Source organism: Candoia aspera, chromosome 1 (genome assembly GCF_035149785.1).
Source record: "Candoia aspera isolate rCanAsp1 chromosome 1, rCanAsp1.hap2, whole genome shotgun sequence".
NCBI lineage: Eukaryota > Metazoa > Chordata > Lepidosauria > Squamata > Boidae > Candoia > Candoia aspera.
The window spans coordinates 276,624,905-276,642,989 of NC_086153.1; the positions used below are offsets into that span (position 1 = coordinate 276,624,905).

At 38.8% G+C, this 18,085-nt stretch overlaps 1 protein-coding gene across 1 annotated transcript in view; it reads right to left on the reverse strand.

Moving 5' to 3' along the window:
• Positions 1–17,448, reverse strand: part of MAP3K9 (mitogen-activated protein kinase kinase kinase 9) — a 40,620-nt gene extending 23,172 nt beyond the window's left edge. Inside the window, exons 1-4 of the mRNA XM_063318261.1 lie at positions 16,995–17,448; positions 9,759–10,172; positions 3,257–3,437; positions 1,589–1,737 (exon numbers count right to left, since the gene is read on the reverse strand). Coding sequence (XP_063174331.1) covers positions 1,589–1,737; positions 3,257–3,437; positions 9,759–10,172; positions 16,995–17,448 — 1,198 coding nt within the window. The remainder of the gene's footprint in view (positions 1–1,588; positions 1,738–3,256; positions 3,438–9,758; positions 10,173–16,994) is intronic.
• Between the last annotated feature and the right edge of the window lie 637 nt (positions 17,449–18,085).

An 18,085-nucleotide genomic window follows, 5' to 3' on the forward strand; every position in this document is an offset into this window, starting at 1 on the left:
TTATTTATACATTTGTTTCAGCTACTGATTTCCTCCTAGCAGTGCTATGAGAGAAGCTAAGAAGAAGAAAAGAAGGACTGGATTATTACAGGATTCTCTTCGCTCAACATGCTTGTTTCAAAATTGTGAGTATAACCTATTCATTAGAGTAATTGTTATTTAGCCAAGCTTCTGTAATTCAGAACAGAACTATTCTAGATCAACAGAACAAATGTATTAAACTGGAGGATCCATAGACAAAACCACTGTCTCCTAGGGTTTTTTTTCCCCAATATAATTTTGTTTTTATATTCAGATGTTTAAAATAACTGGGACCCAGTTTGAGTATCAAGATATTAATAGTTACATGAACAATTTTAACAAAAATGGTTTCATTTGGTTGAATACAGGAAGAAAATAACTTCTTTTGCAGTTATTATAAAGGCTAAAATATGTGATAAAGGGAAAAGGTCATGTTTAACATTGTCAGTTGAGTGCAGCCCATCTGAGTAGGTAAGGAACACAATTAAAACAGAAGCAATTTAAAAAAAAAGAATTAGTTTTGATCTTTACCTAGATGTATTACAGGAAGAAATATGTAAATTGCTACTATACGATTTCTGACTTATAAAGAAAAGTTAAACAGTATTTGAACTTTTAAAAATTCATGCTACCTCTAATCTCAATCCATTTGGTTTCAGGAACTTAATATGTACATTATTAAGTCATCAATATATCATCATGTCAAGACATCAGTACTGAGTATTTTGAGTATTTCCCCAAAGTTTTTAAAATAGAGCAAGATGTGCTTTATGGTCCTCATTATGTAATGAATAAGAAATGAGATCTGCAACAGAATATTGCAGGGTGAGTAATATTCCAGATGCCAGCTGGAATATCCTTCTCCAAGATATACCTGCAGTCCAACTTCTATGTTCAACCTTTGCAAATCTGTTTCCGAGAAAGCTACTTAAAACATTCTTAATATATATTTCTCCAGATCTGAAGCTTTCCTAATTGGCCAATCTTGTGCACAGACAATGCTAATCATATAATGGGGGTGATTATATTGTAGCAAACGCAATTATGACAGTGTTAGGTTTGTCTTTTCCTTGTATTCTAATTATTATCCTAAATTCTACTTACTGTAGTTCAAAGCATCTTAATCCAATATATACATGCATAAAATTATACATTAGCTGAATTTTCTGTTTCTTAGTGGATAAAGATATACTTCTGCCAAATTCAGAACAAATACAGATGTCCAAAGCCTCATGAATCTAAATGTTTCAAATACGGTGTATCCTGAAACATTTCTTCTGATGGATTAAATATAATTCAAGGTGGTTTCTGCCACAGTTTTTAACAGGTGCCGTCCCTTCCCACCGAAGGCTCTCATTTACACAGTAATTCTATATTATAGCTAGATATATAAGACAAAAGTGTGATTTTCTTCTAGAAAAAGGCAAAGTAACTGACATACTACCTAGCTTCTCAAGGACCTGCACAAGTGGTTTACAGTCTTGTCTATTAAAATCAGGAGACATTCAGAACTATCTTTGGGCCAAAAAGCATTTTGTCAGATCCAGTCTGTCTAACCCATTCTTACCTTCCATCAGTCTGGCAAAAGGTTCTGGGCACGTTGAAGGAATAGGAAGGGAAAGTTTATTCATAGCAACACCATATGCTACTGCTAGGCCATCAATTCCTCGAAATGGTACTTCTCCAGTTAGTAGTTCCCAAAGCAATACCCCATAACTATGAATACAAAACAGAAGTTTAATAACTAATGTAGCAACATTTAGAACACATTCTCTAACACAAAATTTTGGAATCACTGTTTTCTTACAGTATATATAAAAATAAATGTTCTAATGCAATTGATACATGTACACATGGAAAGAACATCATTGGGGATAAGTGAATGGGGTTGCTTCAGTCTTCTTATGAATATAATATTTTAAAATATGTTTATCTGGAAAAAGGTTTTATATGATCATTTAAGACAGACAGTGATATGGGCATTGTAAGGAAGATTTCTCATAGCCTAAGGAATTCTAGGAATATAGATTTTTTCAGTTGTATTACAATTTTAGCTCAATCTAAGACCCCTGTTGTCCACTTATTTCAAGCAATAGCTAAGGCCTCAGTCAAATCAGCCCAACCTCCCTCTGAAATCCAACTGGGTCCATCAACTGCCTGCAGTGAACCAATCAAACAGATCCTTCCTCTCTGTAGTGGTGAGCAGTGATCTGGCTATCGTCAATTCCAGACTCATCCCAGCTGGGGGTACTTACTGTAAGGTTCCCCATTAGAGTTGTGCTACATTTTGAAACTGAACCCAAAAAGGTGCTTCAGGCATGCCATACCTGTTAGCACCTCTTTAAAGAAACTGTGTCTTTAACTCTATATAAGCTCCTGGAAACATTTATCTTCCTATTCTTAAGACAACTGGTATCTCAAGGATAGTAAGCTCTTTTTTTCATGCAGCAATCTACTTTACAGTATAGGTAAAGGTAAAGGTTTCCCTTGACATTAAGTCCAGTCGTGTCTGACTCTAGGGGGCAGTGCTCATCTCCGTTTCAAAGCCGAAGAGCCGGCGTTTGTCCGTAGACACTTCCGTGGTCATGTGGCCGGCATGACTACACGGAACGCCGTTACCTGTTACCGTAACTACACGTTACGCCCGCTGAAGCGGTACCTGTTAATCTACTCACATTGGCATGTTTTCAAACTGCTAGGTTGCCAGGAGCTGGGACTAGCAACGGGAGCTCACCCCGTCACGCGGATTCGAACCGCTGACCTTCCGATTGGCAAGCTCAGCAGCTCAGCGGTTTAACCCACAGCGCCACAGCATCCCTTTACAGTATAAACCCAGCATAATTTAGAAAATTGGAAATGTTGTGTTTGCTACAATAATTTGATTGCAACCTTTAATATTTTTAAAATAGATCAGTCAATAGTTGGTGGTATGTCTACAATTCACATTCAACAGAAAGTAAAAGCTGAAGAAATTCCAAATCTATGTATACGAATTTAGAATAAAGTCTGCAAAATGAGTATGTGAATTTCATAATCCAGAACAGATATACAATATTAACATAACATAACAACTGCCCAGAGTCCCCCTCCTTGGGGGGAGATGGGCGGTAATAGAAATTTGAATAATAAATAAACAAGGTTAAGAAAATCAACAATTGGGGGTTCAGTGCAGCAAGTATATAATATTTGAGATGGTGATCACTTATAGAAATGTTTTTAGTGTTAATAAACATACCTCCATACATCACTGCCTTTAGAGAACATGGAGGAACGAATAACTTCAGGAGCCATCCAGGCATATGTTCCAGCTGCACTCATTTTGGTAGTCTTATGCCATTCTCTGGCCAAGCCAAAATCAGTGATCTTCAAATTTTTGTTGCTTAGGTCTCCATTTTCTACTCTTTCAAGAATTAATACTATAACGCAATGTAAGAGAGGGAGAGAAAGAAGAGTTAATTTATGGTCAGTGAAGATTCAATCTGTACTTGATTCTCCCATTAGAATGTCCGACTGTTACAGTGCCTAAAGATTCATTGGATCACTATCTTACCAGTGTCATTCCTGATAAGCAAAAAGATGACTTAGAATTAAGTACCAAGTATCAGAATACCAGATAACATTCCTATATATTTTTAAGCTAAAAAAGGTGATGCAGGGATGGAAGGACAACATAGAAGTGTATACTAAAACAATTGAACATTGCAAACTTTTTGTCAACCTTACTTGCTAGGGGTAGTTATTAAGATTGACTTTAAAGACACTTAATTTTAAAAGATTGTTAAGAAAAGGTATTGTGCTGTTTTCAAAAGCTACAGAGCCAAAGACTCTCCTACCTAAATTTATTTACTTTCCCTACAAAGTCACATTCATCTAATTCATCGAAAACAGATACGCTTAGGGACTTCTGGTGGGGACATGGTGGACTGTACAGCTGTGCTCATGGGTTGAGTGGGCAGAACTGACAACACAGCAGTTTTTTCAGGCTTGGATCAGGAAAACACCTGGAATCACCCCATCTGTCCTCCAGACAGCTGCTTGCAGCCAGAAGATTGCAAACAGCATTTGTGTTCGACAGGTGAGAGCAGCTGGAAGGCTGGGATGTCACCATTTCCAAGCCACACTGTAGCCTTAAAGGGACATTAAGACCGGCCACCCCATTTCTTAATCACCCAATTTATATTTCTTTTAAGTACGCGTACCCTAAGAGAGGCTTTCTACAGCAAGGAGAAGCGGGTTCTCTTGGTGCTTATCATTATTTCTGGGATTAATTTTTTAAAAAAATTCTTGTTAAGTTTTGGACTTCGTTTTCCATCCAAATATTAAGGAGGATTGAGAGTAAATAATTGCCTCCCTGTTATTATTTTTGTAGTAAATTTGAAGATATTAGCATTTTCCTACACATTCAATTGGCTGTTTTGAACTTTCAGTTTTCTGCCTCTACTTTCCCTCAGGAACTGTCTGTTATCTCACTTTCACTCGTAAACACGTTCCAGAATTTTTTTGTATCTTCGACTTTCACTGGTTATAACTTTCAGTTATATGCCACTCCATTTCTCCATTTCATCCTTCTTTCTTCACACTTCCTTGACACAATTCTATTTTTACGCATCTCTATTATGTTCCTCTTTATATTGCCTTTTTAAATAGGCACTGTGATTTTGCCTTATAATGTTCTTTCCCTGTAATCATTTCCCTCTGCATCTTTTTGAAATGCAAGAACCAGGACTATGTAGAATTTCCCAAATGAAATCATGCCTTAAGACTATATAAAAGCATTATAATTTTCACATTTTTCTTTTTGAATATTTTCTAATGATCATCAGTATGGATTTTGCATACACACTAGCAATGCTTTCTTCTACCTATCCATCATAAACTGGAAATACTTTTCCAGGTCATTATCTACCAACTCAGCACTTACCAGCTTATAATATATAATATAGCATTTATCAGAAGTTGAGATTTTTTTTCTCAGGATGCATTACTTCACATTTGCTTACAATGAACAACATTTAAATAATTTAGTAGGAACAGCAAAATTGGCAACCTTGATGCTTATAAAATGATGTGGAATTCAGGATGAACAAGTTAAAAAAAATGACTACAATAATACTGATGTCAGTTTGTATCAAGTCATCTGTATTCCCTCCTTTCTATTCTTTAGTCAGTTCCAGAAACACAAGGTATCTCTTTTATTCAAGACTGATATATCTGCTCAATTTTCATCAAAGACTTTTGTGAAAGCTTTTTTAAAAGTTCAAGGAAGTATTATATTGAAGGGGTAGATGGCTTGGGGTTCCCCAGATGTTTTGGGTTTCCATTCCTAACATCTCCAGTCAGAATTTCTAATGGGAAAGGGTTATGGAATTGTAATCCAAAACATCAGTTGCCCACCTGGATCTACTGGCTCTACAGTAGCCGCTTTTCAGTCCAAGATTAGTTTTAAGAAAATGTTATTGGATAAATGACTGAAATGTTTCATTTTCTTTTTATCTTGTTATTAGAACCTCTTGCTTTTATAATTATAAATTGGGCTCAAGATGTTATCATATGCTGATATTTTATGTTCTACAGCTAGATCAAAATGTTTTATTTTTAACTTTAGGGCATGAATACCTAAGTGTGAAATCCTGATTGGTTACTTTATTAACTGGAGTAATTCAAACTTGATGCTTGCGTGTAATAGTAATAATCCTTAAAAAGGCATGGATAAGTCTGACTTTTTTTTTCTCTTGATATTAGACTTTCCAGGAACCATTTTAACTGGTAAAATTGAACCTATTCCCATTTTGATGCAAATAAAAGAAGGTTTAAAGGTCTAGAATTCCTTTGAGTATTTTTGGTAAGTAGCTAAATATGTTTTAGACGAATTTAATTTCAAGATTCATTTCTATTTTTAGAGCTCTGCCTACATTTATTCCACCACATTATTTAAACAAGTTCACAAGATACTGAATTCATTTCTTTTGCAAGGACATACTGTTAGATTTTACCTGCATAAATTACAATTAGCTCACGAGAGCAGTGGGTTTAACTTCCCATGTTTTCAGGCTTACCATTTATCCTAACCTCAGTTACTGACTGTATAAAGAACTTCAGAATCCAGCTCCTATGTGGGACTCCATTTGAAAGTTATTATCTGACTCCACTGAAATCCTGACAAATATTGAGATCTCTGCTTGTATGGAGGTTTATATCAATACCTACACTTTAGGCACTTTTTATGCAAAATTCAGCAATTCTTAAATGGAACATTCTGAAGAACTTTGCAATGTCAGTTTCCCTCTCTAGTCTGTGTTGAACCTCCTTCAGACCATACTATCCTACAGGTAATTTGGTAGTTTCCCTGAATCAGAAGTAGTTAAGGTATCTCAGACATAGATACTCTACTTGATGCACACAGATAATTTTTATCCAAAATGTAATAGAGCAGCTTTTAAATTGACTTCCATAGAAAAGCCAAAAATAAATGGAAATATGTGGGGATGGAAGAAAATGTAAAATGAACAAAATAAGCTGACAAAAACTATGGAATGACTCTCAGTTCAAATAACCTGCCAGCTCACCATTACTACCTAACAGCAATTGCCAGTAAAGAGTTTTAAGAAACAATGGACATTCAGACGATGGGCATGTACATTTTGAAAAATACACAAAGTTACAATATACAAAATCATAAACTCTGTTTCAAATCCTAACTGGTTTATTTTCTGAATATTTGTAGGGTGCGTGTGTGTGTGTATACACACAAACACATTTATACAACATTGCAGCTTTATTTATTTACAAAAAAATTATATGGCATCTGATTCACCAAATTGTCATTCTGATTTTGAAACCCAACCCTGTCTCAAATTACTTGTCAACTCTGCAATGGCATCAAGATTTACGTACAGTAATTGCAATCTGGGATTTGAGACAGCCTTTGCAACACACCCTAGAAAATGAAGGTAATAGTAATAATTTACTGGACCACCCATGACCCATTGGGTCATCGTTTCAGAGATATTTCCTTACCAGATTCCTCAATAACTTCAACAATGGCAGAGCTTCTAATGTACTGCCTTCACTGGAAAAGTTCTTAAAAATTCAGGGAGATATTCAGAGATGTATCTGCCTTGAAAATAACCCGTGCCATTCATACTGAACTCTATAGCACAGTCAAACATCAGGAGTTGACCACAATATATGTGTAATACCACATATTACACATATGTGTAATATATATATGTAATATATGACATTTTGTATTATGTCATAACATGTGTTATAATAATTTTTATGTCATAAAATATTTTATAAAATTTGCCAAATTTCAATTCCATGGGAGTCATGCGTCCTGAAGTTTGGACACATTCTGTAAGTTAGCCCATTTGAGGTACCTTGGTTCAAAAACTGTTGCCCTATGACGCATTGTTTCGCCCAGTTAAAGGTTACACATAAACAAACAGGAGAATTTTGGCAGTATACAGATAGATTAAATGACTGTCAATGATTCTGTGTGGCTCACAACAATCAAAGAAATTATCAATAAAACATAAAAGATCATGATAAAAGATGGCAAGAGTGATAGACCAGATGGAATGAAGCGAGGGGTCTCACTCTCCCTTGCTAAAGGCCTGGGTGAAGAACCAGGTGTTCACAGATCTTCTAAACAACACTGAGTGGGGGCCAACTGGATCTTGGGGGGAACCCTGTTCTAGAGGGCAGGAGCTGCTACAGAGAAAGTGCACTTTCAGGGTCCTGATAGATGACATTGTTTAATTGAAGGAACCCAGAGTGTGCCAGCCCTACAGGATCAAACTGGCTGGGAAGATGCTATGGAATACAGGTAGTTCCTCAAGTAACAAGGCCCTATGCCATGTACGGCTTTATAGGTAACAACCAGTACCTTGAATTGCACCTGGAAGCAAACTGGCAACCAGTGCAACTTGTGAAGTAGAGGTGTTACATGGGCATACTGAGGGATGCCCATTACTGCTCATGCTGCCACATTCTGGACCAGTTGAAGCTTCCTGGTGGTCTTCAAGGGCAGCTCCATGTAGAGCACATTGCAGTCAAGCTACAAGGTGACTAGGCTATGAGTGACTGTCTGAAAGGTCCCCCGATTTAGAAAAGAGTGCAACTAGTGCACCAGATGGAGTTGTGCAAAGGCCTTCCTGGCCACAGCTGACACCTGCTCTTCAAGCACAAACTGTGAGTCCAGACCCCCAGATTGTACACCAGCCTTGAAAGGGGAAGTGCTACCCCATCCAAGGTCAAAGATAGAATATCCTCAGATCTGGGGTGCCCAATCACCCATAGCCGCTTGGTCTTGCTAGGAATGAGTCAGAGACAGTTCCTCCCCATCCAAACCCACACAGCCTTCAGACCCTGGGACGGAACCTTGACAGCCTCACTTGCATCTCCAGTTTAAGATATAATTGGGGATCATCAGCATACTGATTTTATTTATTTATTCATTCATTCATTCAATTTGTATTGCCTGATGATACCAGACCTCAAACTGGTGGATGATCTCACCCAGTGGTTTCATGAAGATGTTGAAAAGGAGAAGGGAGAGAGTAGAACCCTGTGGTACCCCATAAAGGAGGAGCCTAGGGAGCGATTTCTCCCCCCAACCAACGCTGACTGAACTGGGCCTGGAGAAAGGAAGAAAACCACTGTAAAATGATGAAATCCCTATATAAAGGATTTGTTTGCAAATGACTGCTGCAGAGGCAGGTAGAAATTCATTTTATTTTACGTATGTTTTTCCTTAAGAAGCTCAAGAGGATGTATACAACTTTACTTTTATTCTTACAGTCACCTAATAACTTAGGCTGAGTACAGAGGGAACTGACTGTGCAGGATTGAACTTGGGTAACACTTGTCCTCATATGTCACAAATTTCTACACTGCTCTACATAAGCTTTCTTCCTTACTTCCTGTGATCCTGATGCTGTTAGACACCTCCAAGTACTGTGATATGTATTTTTTAAAAAGTAGGTGCAGGAATATCATCACACAATTAACATATCTACTATCAGCACACAAAATTCACTAACCTGAAAAAAATAACTAGCCAGGAAGACTTGGCAAGATGCCAATAATTGATCAGGTGATCAGCTTCTATCTACTTTCGTTAGATATGAATTTGACATCACAATTTAAGAAGTTCACAATTCTACAAAAATAATTTGATTGCAAAGTTAAAAATCTAATTTCAAAAATTAAAAATAAATCTAACTACCAGAGAGCAAATACACTACGCTGAAAGAGAAAAGAAAACCTATCTACATCACCCTTGTCATTGCCAATACCATCCAAGTAAGCAAAAACAATTCATTTGCCTGAACTTCATCTTAAGTGCTTAAGGTTTCCCTTCATGTGACAGAACAAACCATCTGGTAAATATATCCTAAACAGAAGCAACAAAGATCAGTTCTGTCAGCAAAATCTCAGGACAGAGGAGGAACTGTTAGCAGAAGCCATTAATCTGAAAAAAAAAGTCCAGTTTTATTTCTGGTTTTGTTCAAGCAGTTTCTTAGGGAGAGGACTACAGTGAAATCTATAGTCTTCTTTCTTCTCTATTCATCATTTCTATAAACAGGTTTATAGGGCTGGAAATTTGGTTTCTAACATTTCATTAGTGCTATTGAGCTGGTCATATGTAGCTGGTTTCACAACTTTTAGATACTATTTTATGCCCAATATTCCTGAAAGTTACTGGCATTGCATTTCAAATATCCACTTACTATTGCTGGACTTCAGATCCCGGTGGATAATAGGAACAATTGCTTCCTCATGTAGATAGTTCATTCCTTCAGCAATCTGGACAGCCCAGTTCACCAGAATGTCTGGTGGAATCCTTTTACCAGACAGCACTCTATTTAATGAGCCTCCACGGGCAAACTCCATAATCAGGCAAAGGTTTGGTTCCTTTAGACATACACCTTTAAGGGCAATTATGTTGGGATGTTTTAGCATAGCAAAGAGCTTGGCTTCTTGATGGACATTCTCAATAGCTTCACCGATGTCTTCATCTGGATCATAGCGAGCTGCCTTGACAGCAACTTCATCTTCAAACCAAATTGCACGGTAAACCTTCCCAAAACCTCCTATGCCAATGATTTCCTCCAGAATCAGCTCTGAGAAGTCAATCTCCAGCACTAGGATACAAAATGAAAATATCTGAGTTCTACAAAGGTTATTTACACACAGTAATTACTATCAGGATCATTCATTTACTAACATGATTTAACCTTGACTTTTTTAGATAAGGGATTGCTGAAATACTTGCCTAGTGCAAATATGAGTCAGCTCATTTTGCATCCTTACCACTGCTAGAAATACTCAGAAAAAATATATTAAAGTAATATTGTGAATGTGTCTGAAAAGACAGATTTAATTTAAATCAAAAATAATTGAATTACTGCTCAGAAATTTTTTTTAATCATTAAAATTACAATTTAAATTACTTCTCAGGAAGATGTCATTTATCATCATGTTCTAATAAAATTGCATAATTGTCCCTGAAATATGAAGATTTAATTACAGGTGGACATTTCATTTTTAAAAGGTAGATGCATGCTTAGTCTTCCTGACCTTTAGTGCCCTGAAATCTGTGGCTTCAACCTCAGAATTTTCAGGAATTACAATGCAGGTTGTGGAATTCTGAGCATTGAAATCCATCCAACTGAGGGAAAACACATTAGGGAAAACTGGACTATGCATTAAGAAGCAATTGCTTATTCTAAATTTTTCTGACTAATTTTAATTTAAAAATGGTATTATTATAATAAACAAAACAAGCAAATGAAAGTAGCATTGCTACAGCTTGGAAAGTCACACCACGGTGAACCAGCTCTACACTATTTCTATTTATCATGGATATCTGAAAGATACTTTTGCCACAGTGTGCTAGACCAGCGGGTTCCCAACCTTTTTGGCACCAGGGACCGGTTTCGTGGAAGACAATTTTTCCACGGACCAGGGGGGGTGGGGATGGTTTCGGGATGATTCAAGCGCTTCCTCTTTTTCCTGACCTTTTATTCTTTTTTCTTCACGCCGTTTGGAGATAGCAGCCAATGGGCTCGCTTTCTCTGACAGGAGGTGATGCTCAGGAGGTAATGTGAGCGATGGGGAGCGGCTGTAAATACTCAGGCTATAAATTCGCTCACCCGCCCACCGCTCACCTCCTGCTGTGTGGCCTGGTTCCTAACAGGCCACGGACTGTCTGCAGCCTGGGGTACCAGTCTGCAGCCTGGGGGTTGGGGACCCCTGTGCTAGAACATCATCAGATCAAAGGAGCATTCACTTACAATGAAATAAATATTTTCCAAGAAAGCATCAGTCTGTTCTATTCACGTTTTTGTTCACTTCTTATTCTCCTTCCATTCTTTTCATTTATATTTACTGTAGTCTCTCCTTCTTTACCGGATCCACTTCATCCCCCCAAATTCTCCATTACTTAATTTCTTTGACTTTCAAGGAAGCTTTAAATGAGAGAGAAGGAGGAGTACATTCTTGACTGTGCTTTTATACCACCTGCAGATCTGATCAGCTCAGTTATCTTTTCTCTCCATATTCTGCAATTAACAAGTATGTTGATACAACTTAATTAAAAATTACTATTACATTCACATAGATACCTTGGAGCTAGGCTCATTTTTAACTGTTATCTTAAACAATTAAAAAAAATCTACCCTTTATAAACAAGTTTTTTATTATAAGCTGTCCTACATAAAATTATTCAGGTCAATTTTCAGGAAAGAACAGAGCACAGAACAAGATTTTTCCTTTGCTACTGATCATATATTCCAACTTCGTGCTAAATACTGATGAGAACATATTTCACAGATATAATTAACATTATCTCATATAACCATTATCTTAAAAATCCCAACATGTACTTTGGTTCTTTTCTACTCACTCTTTATGAGTATCACATTTGGCCTACAGAATTATGCTAACACAACAATATATGACATTGTTAAGCATCTCCTTAAGAGAGAGAGGAAAGAGATTATCAAGGTTCCTTATTACTCCTTCAATATGAGAAGCATTTGAAATATGAAACACTTTTAAAAGCTTTAAGCTGAAAGAATATTTTTAACTTTTTTAAAATTGGCTTAATGCCACACACATTTATGACACACAAAGGTTGTAACATGACATAGTACATCTACTGAAAAAGGATGGATATGCTAGTCTAATTTTGTTGAGGAACTCTTAGGAAAAGACAACAGTATTATGAACAGTCTATATTTTAATTTACCCTGTTATTAAAGCTCAAGGCTACTTACTTTGTAAAGCCACAATTGCACGTCTGGGTTATACAGTTGTATCGTATTCTTTGTAGTGCTATACTTGAGAAACCTATGGAAACCTCTGGACAGGAGCCCAGGCATAACACAGCAAAGTTATATCAGCTGCATTGGTTTTCAGTTTGTTTCCAATCTAAATTCAAAGTGCCACTTCCTACCACTAAACATCTAAGTAGTTTAGTTGATGCCTGGATATTTGATGAATATAAACATGCAAATAACAAAGACCATAGACTACTGTTCAAATTATGCCCCCAAATAATTCCATGAAAGTCCAAAAGCAGATACTATTTATTTATTTATTTAGATTTAAATGGCTGTCCATCTCATTTAAAGGACTGGGCAGCCAACAATTAAAACAGGATAAAAACAGAATAAAAATGCCACCATGAATTATAAACATAAATAACATAAAAATAGTGAATGAGAAACTCATAGCAAGTTTCCCTTTATACTGCCATGCTGGCATGAAGAAGTACCATTTTGTTGAGAAAAAGGTCAACTTTTGAAAGTAAAAATAATTTAAGATGCATTTGTGTTGAGGTACAAGCCCTATATCCCACCCCTGACAATGAAATATTGGGAAGATTGGCCAATAATCTTCCCAATATTTTTTACTGAACCATTGGCTACAACAGCAAGAAGTAAACACTGCCTCTCAAAACCCAACACCTGTCATCTTGTTCATCCCTGATCTGGATTCCTGGATAAGCAATATGATGACCAATTTGCTGAGGAAGAGAATGATTTGGCCAACTTTAAAAGAGAAGTAGACAAATTTACTCACAATTGACAATGAAGATATTAAAGTGGTAGATCGCTTCCACCTTTAGAATCAACTATCTACAGTAAAGGAACCAGCAGTCAAGAAATACCCTGGTACCCAAAATTCAGTAGCTCTTAAAGTAGAATGGCAGCATATTTTGATAAAATAAATCTATATGGAAACTACAATGTAACAAGTATGCAATTCAGTGTAATGGTTACTACAAGTCATGCAGTTCATCTAATGAAGAACTATCAGTATTGAAATACCAATAATAAAAAGCAAAAAACAGGATTCTGAAAAAACTTTATAAGTCCAAATAGCCATATGGGAACTTACTGTTAAAAGACATAGAATTAGGATACACCTTTAGCAGCTGAGATAGTAATTTAGGATCTTTAAGTTTAACTTAAGGAGAAAAAAGAAACAGCAGAAATTATAGCTCTGAATTCCTTATTTAGAAGGCTTAGAAATGCTCAAAATTCCTGTATGCCCTTCACTAAGTGATTTGAAGGAGTAAAATGTTCACTAAAAATTGCTGTTGTTTTCAGGTAATGTATCATAGGACATAGGTAAAGGTAAAGGTTTCCCTTGACGTAAAGTCCAGTCGTGTCCGACTCTAGGGGGCGGTGCTCATCTCCGTTTCTAAGCCTTGGAGCCGGCGTTGTCCCTAAGGACTCGTCCGTGGTCATGTGGCCGGCATGACTCACGGAACGCCGTTACCTTCCCGCCGAAGCGGTACCAATTAATCTACTCACATTTGCATGTTTTCGAACTGCTTGGTGTGCAGAAGCTGGGACGAGCAACGGGAGCTCACCCCGCCGCGCGGTTTCGAACCGCCGACCTTCCGATCGACAGCTCAGCGGTTTAACCCGCAGCGCCACCGCGTCCCATCATAGGACATAGGGATACTTAAATTCATATGCTTCAGATGGCTGTTGAGAATACTGTACTTTGATTCTGCTTCTTTTAGCAACAGTTTTATAATGTTATCAATCATCAAAGGAGCTGTCCATTCAGCACCAATTAATTCAGCACCTCAATTTTCTGTTGACAAAATCATAGGACATAGGGATACTTAAATTTTGTCAACAGAAAATTGAGGTGCTGAATTAATTGGTGCTGAATGGACAGCTCCTTTGATGATTGATAACATTATAAAACTGTTGCTAAAAGAAGCAGAATCAAAGTACAGTATTCTCAACAGCCATCTGAAGCATATGATTTTTAAAGACTAAAAAGCCTTTAATGATTACTGTCATTCATAAATTATATTGGATTTAAAAAAACAGGTTAAAAGAAGAGCTATCTCTGTTACAAAATCATTCATGTAACAAAGCAGGGGAATTCAAAGTTAGGAGTCTTTAATTTTTATCCCATATAAGTCATGAAGATGTTTTATCATTTAACAAATTTACTTCTGTTTAGACCATGTATGTATGTATGTATGTATACCCCCCCACACACACAGAGATGTATATTTGGAGACACACAGACTTTACCTCCAATACCATAGTGTTCTCAGCTATATAATACTGGTCAAGAAAAAAAGGCAATATAGTTACAAGGTTGTATAAAGAATACAACCTTGTAACAGAATGAATGACAAGAGGCTACTCAGTGCAATTGCATAAGCATCTAGTCTAAAACTGCCTTCATGCCAAATTATCCCTGTATGGCTATGCTAAATTCTCCAGCTTTGATTGTCTGATTGTGTTTTCCATTGATTATATTACTAAGGTAGAGATTTAAGCTTCAGTATCTTCCTTGTTTAATGTAGTCACAAAGGGTCTGGAAACCAAATACTTATTTCTGACTAGACTTTTGATGACATTTCTGTAGATGAAAAGAACATCAAGATTATGCTACATCAGATACTGTAGAAAGTATTGTTTAAATACAACTTAAGCAAATACTCAAGTGGCATTATGAAGCTTGGCTTCTATGTTTTTATTTTATATTATGTATTTCATTGTTTTTATCTATTTTATTGTAAGCCACCCAGAGTCGCTCATGTGAAATAGATGGCTAATAAATAAATAAATAAAATTCCTGTAACTTAACTTTCGTCAGTTGCAGCCAGGTCAGTTTTAAATATGCAAGAACTGAATAGCTACAACTGAAAACAGATGGCTTTGTACCACTGGAAAAGGCTGCATAAAAGATTCTCTTTTTTTCCCCTAACACGTTATTCTTTAATTATACCTTCCATGTGTCCATTGCAATTATGCTACTACTAACTGCTCTTAAAGTAACACTGATGGAAAATCTGTGCATGTTCTTTCCCCCAGCAAGGGAAGAGGGAAGAAGAAATGAGTTTTGCTTGTTGCTGTTTTCTTTAGGACAAGTTGTATCTCAAAACCAAAATGAGGCAGCAGTGTTAAAAATTAATGTAGTTTCCTTATTCAGATTATTCTGCTTTTTCCTTGTCAGGAGGAAATAAGTTTCCCATATACTGTATTTTTTAATCTCTATTTTCTCATGCAAATGTTTAAGCCATAAGAATGAATTAATTTACCAAATTAGAATTTCAAAAGGAAAGAAAATGCCAGGTCTAACATTCTCATGCAAACATCTTGATTTGGGCAATAAAGTACAACAGTAATCCAAAAATATTGACAATTCCATACATGACAAGCTACAACCTTGCACTGAATTTTACAATGCTAACATAACATATTTCAGTTCTTTTGTGGCCACTTGTTTACAAGCAAAATAGTACAAAAGTGGCCTGACAGAAAACATCCTGAAGCAAAACTCCAGAGGAAGAACATAAAGGCCCTGTGCTGAAGATTCTAAGCAGAGTGAGCAAAAAACTGGATTGTTCATGTGTTGGCAGAAAAACCAGAGGAAAAAGAAGGGGAAATAACAGAAGCCTCTGACAGTTGGGGACAATCAGTGGACACAGGAAACTTTATATCTCTGTAGTAAGAACCGCTGAAATGAATCAAAATAATGAACACAAGAAAATCATCTCACTAGTTTATGCTGAAATTTAGATTACACTTTTCTTAACAAATTATCTTTATTAAATAGCCAGTAAAAATATGCGGAACTGAACCAGGGTATTGTTAATTGAGATCTAAGAAAAACACACTGGGCATAAAGAGAATGGAAGTTGCAAAGGAGAAAAAAATGACCAGCTTAACAAGTGAAAGTACATTGCTGGAAAATGTTTCTCCCCTGACACAACTACACTTGTACATTATTATTATTATTTATTAAACTTGTATACCACCCAACTCGCAACAACTCTGGGCGTTATTCTGGAGTGCACAGTCTGCCGAGATGCAAGTTATACAGTAAAAAATGCAATTAGGCTGAATCATATGCACCTAATCTGAAGCAGTCGGGCATTTAATTATTTTATCTAGAACACAGGAAAAGGGGATGGGGAAGAATATACAATTCTCAGAGTTCACTAGTGTTGGGATCAAGAAAGAGTGAAAGGGGGACGATAAGCATCAATGGGATAAAATATAGCCACACCCCTTCCTTACATCCCTCCGGAAGTATCTGATTGTCTTCTGCATCGCGTAAGCAAGATCTCGTCTTTGCAGTCTCATTAAGATGGGAGAAATGCCATCCCTGGATGAAGTTTCCACACACAAGCCAAGTGTGTCACACTCCTACTGAACTGACAAGCACGCAGCTTACATGCACGACCTGCCTACCCCCGGCAATCTTCCTCAGCACAAGGCAAATTGCTGCTCTGTGTTAGGTCGCTGACCGGCAAGGGGGGCTTCCCAGTGGTCGTCTGCATGGGCTCATACGTTGAAAAAGTGGGGGAAGTCAGCCTCTCCCAAGAAGCCCCAACATCCCCAGGGTATTAAGCCCGGCGTTTAACACTGTGGGCGCCTTCCCGACCCGCCACCCGGCCCCGCGCCCTCCCTTCTTACACTGTATGGCCGGACTCGGAGGGTAGGGGGCCTGGAGATCCGATCTCCTCCCTTCCTGGAGGCAGAGGCGGCGGCCGCTGCTGCTGCCTCCGCTGCTGGTCACGTAGTTGCTGGGGAAGATGCCGACGCGCTGGTCAATCTGGCCCGTCCACCAGCCTTCGTCGCCAGATACCTGCGAGTCCTGCGAGAGCACCTGCACCACGTCGCCCGGACGCAGGCTCAGCTCGTCCTCGCCGCACGCCTCGTACTCGAACACGGCCGTCCAGAGGCCGGCCCCATCGCCGCTGTCGCCCGAAGCCGCTGCTTCCGCCTTCCCCCAAGCGGGGCTGGCGGCCGCCGCCCCCGCCGCCGCCGCCGCCGCCCCCTCCCCTTCAGCCTCCACCGGCAGCGAGGGATGAAGGGGGCGGCGTGGGCTGCGTGGGAGGAGAGGCAGAAGATGGAACGGCTCCTCCATTAGGGGGGAGGGCTGCCCGCGGGGGAAGCTGTCTATAGCTCATGCGGCTGCCGGCTCCCGATCAAGCTCGGAGGGAACGCCGAGGCCGGAGCCACGCCACAGCCCTCTCCGGAGAAGAGGCGCCGCCAGCAGCCCCTCCACAACCCCATTGCGCTCCGCCGCGGCCGCCGAGCGCACATCCTAAGCCACCTGATTGACCGGCAAGCTTGGACGAGAGAGGGGAGGAGCGTCTAGAAAACCCCGCCTCCCTGCCCGTTATCCCTGGGCTCCCATTCGCTGCTACAATAGTCCTTCAAACTCCTCCCTTACCTGATTGAAGGTCGGCGGCGCCTTAACGGCTGCCTATCTCCCCGTAGCCTCTCCGCCCCGTTTTTTTGCTCAGCTGTCTCGCACGAGCTTTGAGTCGTCCTTCCTATTGGGCGGCTCCGCAACGTTCCTCTTGGATCGGATTTAGCGTCACTGCGGGAGCTCAGATTCTATCGTTGCTAGGCGAGAAGGCTGCCCTTTGCCTTCAGCGCGGGTTCGCGCGTGCTGGTGAGTTCATTACGTGTGAATGAATGGGCGTGGATCAAGGGAGAGAACCAGGTCTCCTTATCCTGAAGAGCGCTTCTTCGCTTACTACTAATTACGGGGTTCT